We start from the raw sequence: 18012 nt of genomic DNA on the forward strand, positions 1-18012 counted from the left end.
GGTTTATTTTTAGCTGACTCCTTGGCTATTTAGGTTGTTTTGGCATTACAAACAGTGCTAGAATGAAAAATGTTCCCAAAGAAATCATATGAATGATAGTTGAAAGTGCCCTGGGTCCACAGATTGCACTGTCTTCCAGACGCCAGTTGCTGGTTAATGAACAGCAAGAGAGCCTGTACTCTCTTGTGTGAATAAGGTCTAGGCATTTTGCCAGGTCTTGTCTTGTGACCTCTCACTACCAGCTACTAAGCAGTTTGAACTTGGAGCCTCAGAAGAATCCTCTTCCTGCAGTCTCTTGCTTTCACTTTGGTAATAGGCTTGGGGGTGAGGGTGAATGGAGCTGGGGAATGGAAGTGGGTCACACACCATGCGTGCAAAGGACAGGTGTGGCCACTTGAGGGTGGCAGGCATGGTCTGGTTGTGCCAGAAGAAAGGCAACTCTTAGACCCACATTTCTGCCTTAGGAGGCAGGAACTGGGCTTCTAGGGCCAACACTCATCCCTCTTGAAATTGCTGGTGTACTTTCATCGCCACCCTGTGCCTGTAGGCGGAGAGGATGAAAAACACCAACAGGCTTAACTAGGAGCACTTGGGTGGGACAGTGGCTCGGACATTTTCCCTCCTCTATTTCTCACAGGCTCTTTTTGCAATGACGTTACAATACAATGGAAAAAAATAAATTGTTTTAAAACTGTAAAACAATTATAAATCAGTCATCATGATTTTTTTTCTTTACTGAGCCCTCATGTGTGTCCCCTGCTTCATTAACATTGCAGGGGGTGTCAGGGAGGATGGGACAGAGGTGGAGAGGAGCCCAGCCCTGTCTTGGGGGAGTTCACAGCCCAGGTCGAAAGACGTTCTCTTACATGCCAGCAGTTTGCAGAGACACACATGAAGGATAGACTGGGACCTTTTCAACTCTTTCATTTTTAATGGTGATCAAATACATACAGCATAAAATTTGCCTAGAAGTGGAATTGCTGGATCATATACTAATTCTGTTTTTAATTTTTGAGGAACCACCATACAGTTTTCTGTAGTGGCTGCGTCATATTCTGCATTACCACCGACAGTGCACAGCGGTTCCAATTTCTCTACATTTCTCATTCACTTTTTTTTTAATAGTGGCCATCTTAATGAATGTGAAGTGGTTTAAACTTTCTTGACCACCACCCACTGTAAAAAACATATTTTACGTGTAACCTACAGGGTATACACATGCACATACCTGTGGCTAAAACAGAAGTTTTGCAAAACAAATTATGCTTATAAACATGGGAGGTACTCTAATTTTCTGTACTATTCTATGTAATACAAAAAAATGCTAGTTGTGACACTGCTTTCATGATCTACTCATGGGTCACAACTGTAGTTTGCAGAACACTGGCATAGAGAGTACTGTGGAGATTGTGTACTTTCCCTAGAGGCCTGGGAGAATATGACCTGGGAGATCATCCCCTCTCCCCTTCCCACACACCAGTGCGCTCTCTGATCCAGCTCTCCTCCCGTTCTGTAAAGATGTTGAGAAAAAGAAACCCGGTGGGCTTCCCTGGTGGCGCAGTGGTTAAGAATCCACCTGCCAATGCAGGGGACACGGGTTCGAGCCCTGGTCCGGGAAGATCCCAATGCCACGGAGCAACTAAGCCCGTGCGCCACAACTACTGCGCCTGCGCTCTAGAGCCCGCGAGCCACAACTACTGAGCCCATGTGCCACAACTACTGAAGCCCGCGTGCCTAGAGCCCGTGCTCCGCAACAAGAGAAGCCACGGCAATGAGAAGCCCGCGCACCGCAACAAAGATTAGCCCCTGCTCGCCACAACTAGAAAAAGCCCGCGCACAGCAACGAAGACCCGACACAGCCAAAAATAAATAAATAAAATAAATTTAAAAAAAAAAAAAAAAAAAGATACCCGGGAAGCAAAGAGGAGGGAAGGAAATCAGTCCATTATAGCCAATGATTTGGGAGCCCACATTTCACATGAAAGCACTCGATACCAAGAAGAGCCCCACCTCAGGGTCCAGGTCCCCAGCACGTGGCCTGTCGTGCAGGGCTTTCCCTGCCTTCCCCAGCCTGGGCTCGGCCAGGTAATCCCTGCTGTTCACCCCGTGAGGGTGGGCCCGACCATGTCCCCCACCACACGGAAGGGACAGAGCTTGTCCTGAGGAAAGCACTTCCCTGGCCTCATCCTCTTACAGCCCAGTGCCTGGCTTTTCTCTGCTCAACCCAGAGCCCCCTCCAGCTGTGTGGGAATCCCCTTCCTTCACTGGGTGGACGGACCGCAGGCTCCTGATGGATGGTCATCCACTGAGCGCACAGGGGCTGTGAGGTGCCAAGGGGTCAGGATTGCAGGCAGGAGTGGCAGGCCAGGGCCCCTGGATTGAGCCCCAGAGTCTGGGCCTCCCCTTTCAGAGGGACACTCCCCACGTCACCCACTTGGTTTCAGCAAAAGGTCCAGCTTATTCTTCAGTGTCACACGGTAGAGAAAGATGGTGCAGAGGGATGTTAAAGGGTACAGTGGGTGCAGGAAGGGAACTTGCATTTCAAAAACACGATTCAAGCCCTGGTCCAGGCCCTTATTAGGTATGTGACCTTAGAAAATCACTTCACCTCTTTGTGCCTCGGTTTCCTTTTCTGTAGATTGGCAATAATCATAATATAGTACCATCCTCTTTTTTTAAACTATAATTTTATTGTAAAATTCACATAAGAAAATTCACCATTTTAACTATTTTAAAGTGTACAATCCAGTGACATTTAGTACACTCACAGTCTGGTACAGCCATCCCACCTCTAGTTCCAGAGTACTTTCATTACCACAAAAGGAAACCCGGTACCCATGAAGCAGTCACTCCTCACTTCCCCTCCCCCAGCCCCTGGCAACCACCAATCTGCTGTCTCGGTGCATTGGCACTTCTGAATATTTCATATAAATGGAATCATACAGTATGTATTCTTCTGTGGCTGGCTTTTCACTTAGCCTGATGTGTTCAAGGTTCATCCACGTTGTGTGTGTCAGAACTTTATTCCTTTTTATGGCTGGATAATATTCCCCTGAATGGCTATCCCTCATTTTGTTTATCCATTCATCAGCTGATGGACATTTGGGTTGTTTCCACCTTTTGGCTATTGTGAACAGGTGAAAGGGAGGCCAGTGTCAGCTCAGTGGAAGGGTTTCCTCCCTGTTATGACTTTGCAGCTAGAGACGAACTGCTTCCATTAGTAGTGAGCACTTTGTCCCTGGAGCTGTCTAGGCTGGGACTGTTGTCAAGCGAGCCTTGAGTTGCTGGGCAGTGTGATCCCTGAGGTCATCTTCCAGCCCCGTTAGGATGCACAGGCATTGAAGTGGTCCCTGGATGCCAGCACCTCAGGGTCACAAGGGGGTGAAGTCATGGAGGCTGTGGGGAGGACTTCTGGTCCCCAGTAGGCTCTGGGCTTTGGACTGGGCAGCCTGCACCTGTTTCTGGGTGAGGCCTTGGGGACTGGGCTGACCCCAGGCCTGGGGACCTGGCCCTGGTCCTGCTGCCTGGTCATTTCTGACTACCCTCATTTCCTGACTTTGCAGCCAGAGGAGGTGCAGAGGGCCCACGTGCAGGCCCCAGGATTGGCTGTGGTACAGCCGGTGCCAGGGGCACACCCTGTGCCAGTGTACGCCTACTCCATCAAAGACCCCTCCTGCAGAGAGGTAAGGTTCTCCCCCGCCCTCCCCTCCCCTCCCGAGGGCCCAGATCCTCCTAGGCGGTAAGAGGTGGAGCTGAAGTGAGAATCCAGACCTCAATAGGCACCTACTCTACGCTCTCCCTGCTCTTGGTTGCCCTGTCAGGACGCTCCTCTCCAAGCATGAGCCCCTCCCAGGGCAGTCAGAGGCCAGCAGAGGTCGGTGGTCAGTGGTCACCAGCGGGGCCAGCGTGCCTGCTGACCTGGGAGGGCATCCTGTATAGAGAGGCGTGATCCGCATGGCAGCTAGCAGAGGGAACAGCAGAAGCAAAGGGCACGGGGGGCACAGGTTCCTGCCACCCAGGTCTGGTCTCTGCCCGCTGCCCCAGTGGGAGGCTCCTGACCCTACCCTGTGACTCCCCGCTGCACAGGAGGTCTCCAACACAGCCACACCACAGAAGAGGAAGTCCTGCCAGACCGAGTGCCCCAGGAAGGTCATCAAGATGGAGTCTGAGGAGGAGAAAGAGTCAAGGTTGGCTCGGAGCTCCCCCGAGCAGCCCAGGCCCAGCACCTCCAAGGCAGTCTCGCCACCCCATCTGGACAGGTCCCCCAGCCCCAAGATCCCTGTCATAGGAAATGAGACCTTCCTGCCCGACAGCAACCATGCGACGAGCGACCCTGGGGAGGCAGGTAGGGAGGTGGGTGGACAGCAGAGGCTGAGGCCTGCACGCTGTCCTCCAGGGGCTGGGTGGGACCCCTCTTCTGCATCCTGACCCTACCCACGGAGCCCAAAGCCAACAGCATTCCCTGTGTGTCCTGCCCTCAGCTGCCACCAAACGGGGAGGGGAAAGCGCAGGGTTTGTCTGGGGGATGAGAGTGGATAGTTTAGCCTGTGCTTTTCTGGGATGCCAGTGTGACGAGCATGACGGGCCAAAGACCACATCTCCTTAGTTCCTTCCCCTAACACTCTTCACACTCTTACAGAACCCAGCACTGTGCCTCTGCACGGGGTGGGTCTCCCCAAGAAATGTTTGTTGGTGGGTGCCTGGCATGTGCCCAGGGAGGACTTGGGTAAAGTCCACACCCATCGGTTCCCAAATTTTTCTGCCACCTGCCTAAGGTACCTCGTTTGTCCTAGATACCTTTTACGGCCCCTGCCAGAGAGGGAGTCCTTTCCTGTGAGTTGAGGTCAACCCATAGAATTCTGGAATGTTCAAGACAGTTCTTCCTGGATCTGTTTTACCCAGAGTCCAGCTTTATTTTCATTCTAGGTCCCACACTGACCCCTGTCCCTGGTCACACTGAACCCCGACCCTGGTCACACACTCAGCCCTGACTGATAATCCTTGCTCACAAATACTGTTGGTAATCAGAAGGTTTTGATTAACCTAGATAAAGTATCTTTTTTAAAAATTAATTAAGTTGTTTATTTATTTATTGGCTGCATTGGGTCTTTGTTGCTGCGCACGGGCTTTCTCTAGTTGCGGCGAGCGGGGGCTGCTCTTTGTTCTGGTGCGCGGGCTTCTCATTGCGGTGGCTTCCCGTTGCAGAGCACGGGCTCTAGGTGCACGGGCTTCAGTAGTTGTGGCACGCGGGCTCAGTAGCTGTGGTTCGTGGGCTCTAGAGCGCAGGCTCAGTAGTTGTGGTGCACGGGCTTAGTTGCTCCGGGGCATGTGGGATCTTCCCGGACCAGGGCTCAAACCCGTGTCCCCTGCATCGGCAGGCGGATTCTTAACGACTGCGCCACCAGGGAAGCCCGATAAAGTATCTTTTAACTCAAACATCTCGTGGCTCACGGAGCTGAGAAGTGGAACAAACCAGTGTGCCGCTTTAGGACGGCAAAAGGTTGCAAACCAGGTGCTGCTTGTCACGCCCCCTCCACAGGTAGTAAATTCTGAATCACTCCAGGGCCAACAGCTGAATTAAGTGTTCACAGGCAAGGCACAGTAGGCAGTGATGGAGAGCCACCTTGAATAACCCCTCTGCACAAGCAGATCCCCCCTGGCACACACGCTGAACGTTCACATCCCCCCTTGCGGGGCACACGTCACCCACCCAGTCCACTGGCCTGCAAGGACTCCCACGGGAGAACACCCTGGGCCCCATCCACGGGCGTCCCTGGCAGGCCCTAACGTTGTCTCCCCTACCCCGTTTCAGAGGAGCGCGTCGTGGTGATCAGCAGCTCGGAAGACTCAGATGCCGAAAACTCGGTGAGTGGCTCAGAAGTTCGGCCTAGGACTCCTGCCTCCCCCCATTCCAGGTCCCAGGGGGCGCAGCCACAGCAGGTGACTCTCAGACTCGCCTTGCGCCTGGGGAATTTACCAGCAAGGCAGTGAGTCCTGAGCTGTCCAGAGGATAGTCTCCAAATGCCAGCTCTGGTCTGGATCACCCCGACCCTCCCTCCATACCAGGGCAGGAGCCTTCAGTAATCACATGTACTCTTCTGAAAAGCTGGGAGAGGGCTTCCTTCCAGGGCTCTGTCTCACTTCTGGACTAGCCAATGCCTGTGTCTGGAGCTTCCTTATGCATTTTCTGCCCTCTTAAGTCCTCGGTGAGGAGGGCGGACAAGCGTTCATTCCCTGGTTAATGGCAGCTGTTGAGGGCTCTCCGGGGGTGTGAGGGCGCAGGGCAGCCCCGTGCAGGGCCCGGTCAAGCACGTGGTGACTCCATGTAAGAAGAACTTCTTTAAAGCCATCCCACAATGGAACAAGTGACCTTACGGGTTGTGACCCTTCTGTCCCTGGAGGTTTGTTAATGGAGGCTGGGCTGTCACCTGTCCAGGGGCAAAAGGGATCGGAATAGAGTGGAAGGTTGGACTGGGTGGCCCCTGAGGTCCCTTCCAGCCCTCAGTCTGAGGTTCTGTGTTGGAAAGCGTGTGGAGCCCACGGAGACCGTCGCACCTCCCTCCTCGCCAGCCCAGCCCCCGCCGAGAGCTCGCCGAGCATCCCACCCCTGCTGGGCCTCTCGTCTGCCCCGTGGCATATGCCGACCCCCGGCTTGGCCTCCCCACCATCCCGCCGAGCAAGCTGCCGTCCCTGATGCCGAGTGTCCCGGACAGCCTGCCGCTCACCAGGAGCAAGCTGCCGTCCACCGAGGGATCAACTTCCTATCACGCAGAGCACAAAGAAACCCGCGCCTTCGCCACATCTTACGCCTGCCCCTCAGAGTGTATTGTGCCCCCATGTGGACTTGTTCTCCCTCCCAAGGGCCGGTCCAGGCCACCACCCCGGCCACCACCGGGGCTCCCAGCCAACCTGCCAGTCCCCAAGAGTGTCCCGCCCGCCTCAAAAGGGCCGACGGTCAACCCCGCCGGGCGGGACAAGCAGCTCGATCCCGTGTCCGCTCCCTCCGGGGCTCCCCGCGTGTGGCCCAGTGGCTCAACAACTTCTTTGCCCTTCCTCTCTCCTCTGTGGCTCCCCAGCTTGATGCCTCTCTCAGGGCGGGGCTCGGGGGAGGCAGAGCACCCCAGCCTCTTGGAGCAGGAGTCTCCCCTGGGGACTCTGGCAGAGCCCCCGTGGAGAATCCCCGAGTCCAGGTCCCACTGGAAGTCCCTCCAAATGCATTCCCACCACCCCACCCTCCAGAGAGGCCTCCCACCAGCACGGGCCCCCCGCAGACAAGCCTCTGAGAGCCCCAAGTGCCTCCCTCCTCTGCAGCCCTGACCCTGGTCACCTTCCTCTTGTAACCTTGTGGCCAATACACCCCCTCTGCTCCCCAAGCCCCCTCCACCCTGCTACCCAGCCCGGCCCACGCACCTAAAGGCCCTACACACAGTAGGCATCCAATACATCATCAGAGAGTGAAGAAGGGAGTGAATGGCTCCATGGACCTCTGGGCAAAGAGACAAGTCCTCCCCAGCCAGGGGGGCGTGACTGAGATTCAGGCCCTTGTTCCTCACATCCTCGGGCCTCTTTGCCCAAGACAAGGAAGCTTCTCTCACCCTTTGCACCTCCCACTGCCCCATCCCCCCCACCCCAAGCCTTCCCACTGGGCCTCTGCCAGGATGTAAGCCCACGAGGGCAGGGACTGTGTCGCTCCCAGGCCCTGGCAGGTGCGGCTGCTCAATAAATACTTGTTGAACGATCACCCTTGCAAACCCTTCTTCCATGACCATCAGATTCCCTGCTGGGCTTAGCTCTTCCCTGCAGGTGTTTTTTGTCTCCTCCCTGCACTGATGCTTGGTTCACCTGTGGGGCTACTATGTCCCTCTTTCCCCCACACCCTGGGAGCATCAGAGGTGGGAGGTAGGGTCCAGGCCCTCTGTGCCTCCTGTTTGGGTCCCACCATCTGGCAAGATCACCTGTGCCTTTGAGGTTCGGGCTCTCCAGATGAACCCCACTTGCCCCAGCTCATCTCAGACATCCTCCTGCCTTCCCCCACATAGGAAGCCTGCCTCCTAGGTTTCCTGTCCCCATGCAGGTCCAGCCTTCCTGGGTGACTTCAACATCCACCACCCTGGTCTCTCCTCGCCTTGACCTTTCAGGGACCTTTGCCCCATTCCCCTGCAGCCGCCAACCCCATCCCCCATGCCCCCTCCCCCCAGACCTCGCCATCACTGAGAACTTTCCATCTCTAAACTGTCCCACGCAGACTCTGACCACAGCCTCCTGCTCCTTGAGCTCTCAATCCGTTCCTTCCAGGACCTCTGCCCTCTCCCTCCTGCCCACCAGCCAGCAAGGTCCCCCATTCCAGCCAACCTTTCACCAGGATCTCGGTGCCCTGCCTCCCCTACCCCCACCCCCACCCCCTGGCCTCCTGGTAGCCTGCCCTCCAAAGACAGCCCTGGAAGGATTCGGTAGCGTTCCCCCGCTCCACGCCGCCACTAGGAGGCCAACTTGTGTTGGAGAAAAGTCAAGGCAAGGAAAGCTACAAACCATTGTCTCCTGGGCTCCCTGGGCTCCCTGGCCTCCTGCCTCAGCATGCCCCTCTGCTCTCCACGGCCCCTCGCTGCACCTCCACTTCCCTAGCTCTGGTCCCTCATCCCCGCCCGCTCGCTCTTGCCAGGTGGCTGCACCTTCTGCCCTCGGAGGATGACAGGTGGCATGGGAGCAGCCCCCATCTCACTCTCTGATGACAGATTGACCCGACCCGGTTACATCCTTCCCCCGTTCCTTCTGTTAGGGTGGTGGGGATGGCCACCTCCCTGTAGGACTCACTCCCCCTCTTCCTGGCCCCGCCCTCCTGTCTCCTTGGGAGCCTACTCGCCATCCTCATTTGTGTCTTCAGACACTTCCTATGGGCTACAGCTAGGCACCCTGAAGAAAGTCTTTCCTATCTCGGCAACCCCCCAGCCCGGACCTTCACCCCCTCGGTGCTCCTTCCTCACCCCGCTCCCCTGCCCTTCCCCACCATGCCAGTGAGCCCTGCCACCAGCGCCAAGGTAACCTCCACGCCTCCGAGTCCAGTGGTCATCTTCAGTGCTAACTCCCCAAAAGACTCTGCTTCCCTTGGGTTCAGGACACTTCCTCCTGCAGCTCTGGCTGCTCCTGCCCACTCCCCCTTCAGGTCTCTTTGTTCTTTTAACTGTTGTTCTCCGGCTTAGGTCTGGGCCTTCTTTTCTTTCTGGTCTGTGTACTCCCTCCCCCACACATGATCTCAGCCACACCCACGGCTTCACTATGGGCTCCTGCCCGCCGGACCAATAGAGCCAATGGCGTCCTGAGGGCTCCACTCAGGTGCCCCATAGAAGCCTCAAACTCGCCTCTCCGCCTCTCCTCCTCTTCTCTCAGTAAATTGCACCATCTGCCTAGTTACAGAAGCCAAGACCCCAGAGCTGCCCAGGACTCCCCCTATGCTTTTTATTATTCCTCATAGCCAATCACTGTTGAGTCTTTCCATGTTCTAAATTCCTCTGAAATCTGGACACTTCTTTCTATCCCATAATCTTGATAAAACAAGACTGACCTTGGGTAGAGACAGAAGCCTGGGAAGGAAAGAGCGAGAAAAGGATTGGAACGCCCTTAGTTTTGCCAGACTTCATGTGTGTCAGGTGGAGGCACTGAAACCAGCAATATTGGGGCGGCGGGGGGGTGGTCGTGGATAGTCTAGTGCTCAGCTGTCAGCAAGGGGCCACTGGATGATATCTGAGGTTGATCAACTCAGCAAGGAGAAGCACATTTTAGGTTAGGAAGAATTAGACGATTAGAAGAAGCTGCTCACCTTTGGAGAGCAGGTCTGGAGGCAAGAGAGCCAGAGGATCACTGCCTGGGCGGGGGGGGTGGGGTGGTCGTGGATAGTCTAGTGCTCAGCTGTCAGCAAGGAGCCACTGGATGATATCTGAGGTTGATCAACTCAGCAAGGAGAAGCACATTTTAGGTTAGGAAGAATTAGACGATTAGAAGAAGCTGCTCACCTTTGGAGAGCAGGTCTGGAGGCAAGAGAGCCAGAGGATCACTGCCTTTGTGTAGGGGTTCTTCCGACACGTTTTTCAAATTAACCATTACACGAGTCCAAAACTTGTTGGAAAAAAAAAATTTAAAAACACAAATTTAAAATTTTAAAAAACCCCTAAGTAGGTGCATCTCTCACCCACCTTCCATACCCCCTTCCAGATCCCTGGTGCTCCCAGAGTTCTTTGGAGGAAGGGAGCAGGGCAACATTTGCAGGGTGCTCCAGACTCCCCCGTCCTCCCCTCTCTGCAGCCTTTATCTAACCTGCCAGTGTGTGAGAGCTGTAGAATACTGGTCTGCTAAGATACTGCGTTTCTAAGTGTACCAGGGTGTGTAGGCCCCCTGCTCGGGCTGCAGCTGTGTTAGCGGCTGGAATCGAGACGTCGGGGGCAGGTCGGTTCAGGCACGGACCTGGCGTGGTGGGCAGGGCTGGGGAGAGGCTGCCTGGGCAGCAGGGGTGCTCTGTAGGAGACCTCGCCCCTGCTGGGAGAGGCAGTGGGGCTGTAGTCTTGGGGTGGAGGGACGAGACACAAGTCTGATGCTGGAGACCTGGAGTGAGGACTGTGCTTAAAAATGAGGTGGGTCAGACACATGTCTGCCGTGGGCCCGGTGTTAACAGATCCGAAGCAGAAAAAGATAGATGCTCTCGTCCACTCTTCGGACAGAAGACTCACCCAAGTGCCCGATAGCAGCAGGACCAAGTGGAATCAGCAGGAGGCCTAGCCGAGGGGGCAGCCCCTGGCAGAAGTGGCAGTGGTGACCGGCAGTGGAAGGGAGGCCTGTGGGGAGCAGCTGATCCAGGGGAGGGGCCGTGATGCTGGTGAGTGTGCGTATCAGAAAAAGAAACAGGTGCTCAGCTGAGAAGGTGGGAGCCGTGTCCTCCGATGGGCAGCAGCAGCCTGCAGAGGGGCCAGAGCAGTGGGCAGGGGGCAGTAGGGGCCACAGGCTGGCTAGTGCGATCGTTTAGGTTAACAGATAACATGTGAAGTATCTCTGGGGCCTTCAGGCTTTGCAAGAGCTGTGGTTTCGTGTCTGCAAAATACAGCAGTGTGTGTCTTGCCACACTGATCCCAGCTGTTGCTTAAGCTCGGGTGCTAAGAAAGTTCCTCAGGAGCCGGGGACTCTTGCTTAGTATTAATGTCAGATACTACATAGGTGTCTTCAGGTGAGGATGTTGAATATCACAGAGTTTGGCTCCTGATTCGCTGATGCCCAAACATGGAATAAATCAGTAATTAGGACAGTGGTTGCCAATCCTGGCCGCACACTGGTGTCACTTGGGGGGTTTTACCAAGGACAGATTCCTGGGTCCCACCCCCAGAGATTCTAACTGACTTGGTCTGGGGTGCAGCCTGGACATCAAGATTTTTTTCAGCTGCTTATGCACAACCAAGGTAGAGACTCACTAAATTGGGGGAGTCAATTGCACATCTGTGTCAGAGAAATGCTGCCCATTTGTATACGTATCAGCCTTGAGCAGAGGTGAGGTGTACATTGCTGGGATATGATCCAGGTGTGGAGGGGAAATACTGGATCTTCCCAGATAAACCTCCTAGACTTCTGGAAGGTGATGTCAACCCAGCTGCTTCCCATGAGCACCTTGGAATGGCCATTACACCTGCTGTGTTGAGTTGGGATGTGATTGATCTGCTAAGTTGACTGTGATGAAGATAAGTGAAATAGAGCTCGTGAACCTGATTGCTTGTGTGTCCTAGTTGCCTGTGTATCCCCCCCAAAAAAATCCCAGATCCCACGTGGCTGAGTCTGAACACAGTTTTGCAGTCAAAGGAACACAGTCCGTTAACCAAGTGTCCAGTATTTACTCACATCTTTCAAAGACGATTACAGGGGATTCAACCCATAACTCACAGCAGCACTCCTTAAATCCTCCACCACTTCACTCTAGCCCTCATCATCTCCCACTCCCTGCTCCCTCAAAGCCTTATCCCACTTTTCACTTTGAGTCCTCACTCATGGGCTCTGGTCTCTGCCACTCTCCCTCTCTATCCCCCCTCCCCATTATCCTGATTGTGGAATAAGGTCGGGAAGTGGCAGTGTCAGGGTGTGGAACAGGGGCAGAAAATGAGCAGGGCCAGAAAGACATCCTGCACTGGAGCCTCTCTGTGCTGATTCTGTTAACTCTGGGTCTTTCAAAAAGTCTTCTTTAATTGTGTCAGTACTTCCCAGCTGTACTGCTGGGATTTAAGGCAGGGAGGGGGAATTGCGTTTACAGCTGGCTGGAGTTCAGTGGGAGGTATTCCAGTGAGACCAGTCCCATGAGGTAGCCATACTTTATGGAAGTTCCCAAGGACAAGAGGAATCTGGGAGGAAGAGGAGTCACAGCTGGAAGATTCAGCCCTCCCTCCCTTGACAACTCAGCGGAAAGGGGTGTCCTTTTATGAAGGGAGCCAGCAGGTCTTCAGTAAGTTCAGGACGAAGGACATTTCCATGACTATAAAAGAGAAAATGACCCCAGGACCATGGGAGGCTCTTAAAAAATGAGGTTCTCATGGCTATCATAAATGACCCTGGTATAAAGATGGGGCAGTTAGCTCACGGATGCAGCTGTGCTGCTTGCCAGGGAGCTCAACCCTTGGAAGAGAATATCTGAAGAGAAGACTCTGGCCCTACAGCCTGAAGAGACAGTACCAGAAGACAGATGGAAGCACCCTGGGCCACTGCAAGGGCTTCTGCAGTTTAGAGCAAAGAGAAGAAGGAAGAAGGGAAAGCCCAGCGTACTGTGTCGGTGGGTGGCAGAGAGGACTTGGCCAAGGGGACAGCTCTTCAGCCGAAGCCCAGGGGAGGCCATAGCAAGGGGAGTCCAGCTCTTTCCACCAGCCCAAGTGTGAGAGCACCCCTGCCTTGTGATCAGAACAGGCACTGGAAGATTGGAGATAGAAAACAACTTGATTCTCCCATGGGGGAAGAAGGCAGCGTCTCCCGTCTACAGGCTAGCAACTTTAAGGAAGACTCCTGGAGAAGGCTCCTCATAGGGAGGCAAGGGAGCCGTGACAGCGAGACAGAGACTCAGAGCAAGACAGGCCAAATGGATGTATGGCCAAATCAAGAATACAGATATGCAAGGCATATCTTTTGTCAAATTAGGGCCTCGGGTATAAAGTCCCAGAACTCACAGGCTGCTGTAAGCAAAACCAGCTCTAGATGGACTCATAGTGAATGTCTGTTTCTTTCAGGGACTAGGAGGAAGTTGGTGAGCCTGGGGTAGGGCTGTGAAAGGCAAATACAGATCAGCCCCTCTCAGGAAGCACATTTTAATTGTGATTAGTAAAGACTTTGCTCTTGGCTGAAGTTTTGGTAAAACAAATGTTTCACCTGGAGGGTGGAAGGGCCTAAGAAAGTAGGCTAATTCTGCCCCAGACCAGGGACGTTAGCCAGAGGCCAGAGTTCAGGGAGGCCTCAGATGGCCCCAGGTGAGGCCGACTCCATCAGCCACCAGGGACAGTCCCTAAGGGGGAAAGATCGAGGCCTGCTCTGGACTCTGTCCCAGCAGTGGCCCCAGCCGGCCCTGTGACATTGGCCATGTCCCTCCCAGTGTCTGGTTAGTGTCCACAGGTGGCATTCACAGGAGGTTCCGAGCAGGCCACCAAAGACTGAACGTCTGGCTTTGGCAGGTGTGCAAATGATAAGCAATTAACTCTACATTATGAAAGACTCCACCTCTCTCTTTAGCCCCAGCCCCGGGATTTAAACTCTTGTAGCCAGAGCTCTTCCCCACCCCCAAGGCCTTTCAACAGTGTTCTTGCCTTGGTGCCGGAGAGAACAGACCCTCAGGTGCCAGCCTGGAGGAGGCCTGGCCTCCGGCTTCCCTAAGCACCACCTCCTGGACGCCATACCTGGGGAGCCTTCTCTCTACTGTTCTCACAGCCAGGCTCTGTGTGTCCCCCTAGATGTGGCTGGCGTCCCAGAGGCCCGGCAGCCCTCCCCTCTCCTTTGGGCAGGACACTGGGACCTCAGCTCGCTTGGGGGACAGGAAAAGCCAGGCACCTTGCCCCTTCCAGAGAAACACCTGAGGTTCGAGATGAGCCTCCTTCCCCTCCCCGTGCCAGGTTTATGATGTTTGTTCTGAGTCTGCTCAGAGAGACGAAGTCAGGAGCAGACACGTCGGGCCCTGCCGGCCTCGGCCCTGGCACCTTCCCTGATCCTCCACACCCAGCCCTGCTCGCCCGTGCGCACACTCACCCGCAAAGTATCACGCTTTCACACACACTTGTGTCAACACAGGTCCACAATCCCACAGCCCTCGTGCACACCCAGATGCACACACACACGATATTTGCATTCATTCCCACACATTTTTTATGCACACTCACACTTGCCCGCGTGATCTCATCCTACTCACGCACTAACGCACATGCCCTGGTTCACACGCACAACCCTCACACGTGCACATTCGTGCGCTCACTTGGAGACCCATCTTCCCTTTCCCAGTAACATGCCCTCCCTCAGGTGCACACAGATGCCCCCACCATACCCATGTGCTTGAGTCCCCCCTGCCACACTCATGCACGTACAAGCATGCACGCACGCCTGCTCACGGGCACAGGCTCACATCGCCACCATGCTCCCTCTCGCCCCCCGCAGACCCCTGACCTGTTGGTTTTTCTGTGTTGCAGTCCTCCCGAGAGCTGGCCGACAGCAGCAGCGAGTCCAGTGACCTCCAGCTGGAGGGCCCCAGATCCCTCGGGGTCCTGGACGAGAGCCTTGAGGACTCCCGAGCAGAAGACAGGCCCTTGGTTTTCTTTGACCTCAAGATTGACAATGAAAGTGGGTTCTCCAATGGCCACCCCCCACCCCTTTCTAGCTTAGTCCCTGAGTCCCCAGGATAAGTGCAGACAGAGCCGTCTGTGAGTCCGGGAGAGCCCTGAGCTCTGGCCGATGGCTGCAGCCAGAGAGTGGGCAGAGCACTGGGCCTCCCGGGTATTTGAACTTGGTTCTTTGAATAAGAACGTCTGCTTTGACCAGTGCCTTAAGGGAAGAGCCTCCAGGGGTTCCCGCCCACCCCACCCCCATCTTAGGGAGGCTTGGGAACACACTTCTAAACAGAAGCACGATGTGAAAGTCGCTGCTGTGAGACCAGCAATCCAAGCACAGCCTTAGGCCATGACTGCACATTTCTGAATACAGGGCCCATTCGTTCCACGGTAGCTGCACGGGGAGGCCAGCAGAGCCAAGGTCCCAGAGAAATATGACCCCTTCTCCCTCAACTCCACAGTGCTTGCCCTGGCCCTGCAGAAGGCCAGGCCCTGTCCTGCGGCCTGGACTCAATGTGGTGCCAGCCCAGGCAGATGGAAGCAGCCGGTGTTTCCATAGGACAGAGAAGCAGTTTGCAGACCTCACTGGAAGATTCTGGGCCATGCTCTGCATGGAGTGGACCGGGCAGGTGTGCTGTCTGACCCAGTGCTCTGACAGCTGAGGGCCTTAGCTATGTGACTGATAGGATTGGAGGCCAGGAGAAAGGGAGTGGAGGGCTAGGCAGAGACAGTGAGGGGTCTCGAGGGCAGGTGGGTGGAGGCTGGCAGAAGACAGACAGGAGGGACCTGGAGTGAAAGCGTTTGGTGAACTCGGGAAGGTGGCAGGGCAGGAGGGAGCTGGACTCCCAGCAGGGGAGCAAGGGGCAGCCCCACCTCCCCTTCTGAGCCCCGTCCCCATCAGAGCCAGGGTCAGAGCTGCATTTGAGGCTGATGTTTGTTTCCTGCCAGCAGGCCCCAAGGTGGGGGTCTCTGGATGGGGGGATCGGCAGCCCTAGAGGACCCCCTGCTCCCGGTGGTGGCCCGCAGTGCCCTTGGGGCCTCACGCTGCCCTTCTCTCCTGCCCAGCCCAGAAGATTAGCCAGCTGGCGGCCGTGAACCAGGAAAGCCAATTCCGTGTGATCATCCAGCCCGAGGCCTTCAACATCTACTCCAAGGCCGTCTCCCTGGAGGTGGGGCTGCAGCACTTCCTGTGCTTCCTGGGCAACATGCGTCGGCCCATCCTGGCCTGCTATAAGCTGTGGGGGCCCGGCCTCCCCAACTTCTTCCAGGCCCTGGAGAACATGAACAAGCTGGGGGAGTTCGAGAACACCATCTCAGGCTTCCTGGCCGCCCTGCCCCTCATCCGGGAGTGTGTGCCCGGGGCCAGCAGCTTCAAACTCAAGAGTCTGGCCAAGACCTACCTGGCGAGAAACATGAGTGAGCGCAGCGCCCTGGCAGCCGTGCTGACCATGCGCGACCTGTGCCGCCTCCTCGAGGTGTCCCCGGGCCCCCAGCTGGCCCCGCACGTCCACTCCTTCAGCAGCCTGCAGTGCTTTGCGTCCCTGCAGCCCCTGGTGCGGGCGGCTGTCCTGTCCCGGGCTGAGGCCCGCCTGCTGGCCCTCCACATGGTCAACTTCAGGGAGCTGCTGACCGCACACCGCCGTGATCGGCAGGGGGGCCTGAAGAAGTACAACCGCTACCTGAGCCTACAGACCCCCCCGTTGCCCGCAACCCAGCCTGCACTCAACCTGCAGGCTCTGGGCACCTACTTCGAAGGCCTGCTGGAAGGGCCGGCCTCAGCAGGGGCAGAAGGCGTTGCTACCCCTCTGGCTGGCCATAGCTTGGCAGAAAGGGCTTCCCAGCAGAGCTGAGAGGAAAGGGATGACTGGCTCAGACTCTTCTGGGGACAGAGAGGGATGGGGTCCCTGAACCAGGCCCTGCCCATCACAGCATTCCCAGGTCCTGGTCCCCAGTTCTCCTTTGTCATTTGGTCCAGAATCAGTTTCCTTCTCTGGGACCAAATTCCTCTTCTCTAAAAATCCCACAGAGAAGGTTCCAAGGCCAAGCAGCCACTTGCCAAGCAGCCACCGCACAGATCCCTGTGTGGCCCTGGGAGCAAGGATAAGTTAGCTCACCAGACCCCTGGCCCCTCTCCTCCAGGTGCCAGAACCAGGGAGGTCCCTGGTGAAGAAGGCCTGGCCGCTGGGCTCTTGAAGTGGCCCCCGTGTTGCCCCAGCCACCCGATTCCCACTCCCAAGGGTGTCCTTGCCTCTCCTCCCTGACCCCTGGCCATGGCCTGCTGACAGCACCCACAGACACTGCCTGCAACACCAGTGGTCCCACAGGTACCTAAGTGCCTTTCAAACCAAACCACCCCGTAGGGATTTGGGTTCTCTTAGCTTTTGCCTGCCCGGAGGCCAGCTCTCTTCACCTCCCCTCTGGAGTATTTTCACCCACAAAGGGCCTCCTCTCAGCAGAGACAGGGGCTGTTGTTCCATGCCTGTCCGTGCTTCCAGACTGTGACCCTTCCAAGCCTGCTTCCCTCCTCCTGCCCACACAGATGCCTCCCCTTAGTCGAGGCCTTGCCCTTCACGCTCTCTGCACTGCCCCCGGCCCCCAGCCCTCCTGAGGTGTGTCCTCCAACCCAGCGCCGCTTTCAGTGGACTCCAGGGACCCGCAGCATTGGAATCTCCCAGCAAGCTGCTTTAGTGCATTCTCCAGACAATTCTGATGCCTGCCAAGTTTCAGAACCATTGCTCTGATAGACTGCTCCTCCAGGGAGAAGCAGTGCAGAACAGCAGAGAAGGTCCTGGCCCTGGCCCTGACTGTGTGCATTGAGTGGAACCCAGGGAAGGGCCCCTTCCTGAGCCCCCACGTCCCCACCAATAAAATGGGCTGGTTAGCCAGCATGGTCCTAGAGCTCGCATCCAGCTCTGCCATTCTGGGGTTTTAGGAATGGACGGCAGGCCTCTGAGGCAGTGGTCAAGGAGGTTTTCATTCTTTTTTTTTTTTTTTTTTTTGCGGTACGCGAGTGTTCTAATTTCATACTTTTTCTTTCTTTTTTTTTTTTTTTTTGCAGTACGCGGGCCTCTTGCTGCTGTGGCCCCTCCCGTTGCGGAGCACAGGCTCCGGACGCGCAGGCCCAGCGGCCATGGCTCACGGGCCCAGCCGCTCTGCGGCATGTGGGATCCTCCCAGACCGGGGCACGAACCAGCGT

General features: G+C 55.8%; 1 protein-coding gene across 11 annotated transcripts in view; it reads left to right on the plus strand.

The window, feature by feature from the left end:
• Positions 1 to 17809, plus strand: part of PML (PML nuclear body scaffold) — a 52902-nt gene extending 35093 nt beyond the window's left edge. The window contains exons 5-9 of one of the 11 annotated variants that reach the window (XM_007110826.3): positions 3564 to 3683; positions 4087 to 4345; positions 5813 to 5865; positions 14679 to 14829; positions 15882 to 17809. In XM_007110826.3, coding sequence (XP_007110888.1) covers positions 3564 to 3683; positions 4087 to 4345; positions 5813 to 5865; positions 14679 to 14829; positions 15882 to 16666 — 1368 coding nt within the window. In that variant the 3' untranslated portion in view covers positions 16667 to 17809. Of the gene's footprint in view, positions 1 to 3563; positions 3684 to 4086; positions 4346 to 5812; positions 5866 to 6401; positions 9788 to 14678; positions 14830 to 15881 lie in introns of those variants that run through there. The other 10 variants (XM_028495048.2, XM_007110828.3, XM_007110827.3 and 7 more) reach the window with 10 other exon arrangements.
• The last annotated feature ends 203 nt before the right edge of the window (positions 17810 to 18012 follow it).

Source organism: Physeter macrocephalus, chromosome 11 (assembly GCF_002837175.3).
Source record: "Physeter macrocephalus isolate SW-GA chromosome 11, ASM283717v5, whole genome shotgun sequence".
NCBI lineage: Eukaryota > Metazoa > Chordata > Mammalia > Artiodactyla > Physeteridae > Physeter > Physeter macrocephalus.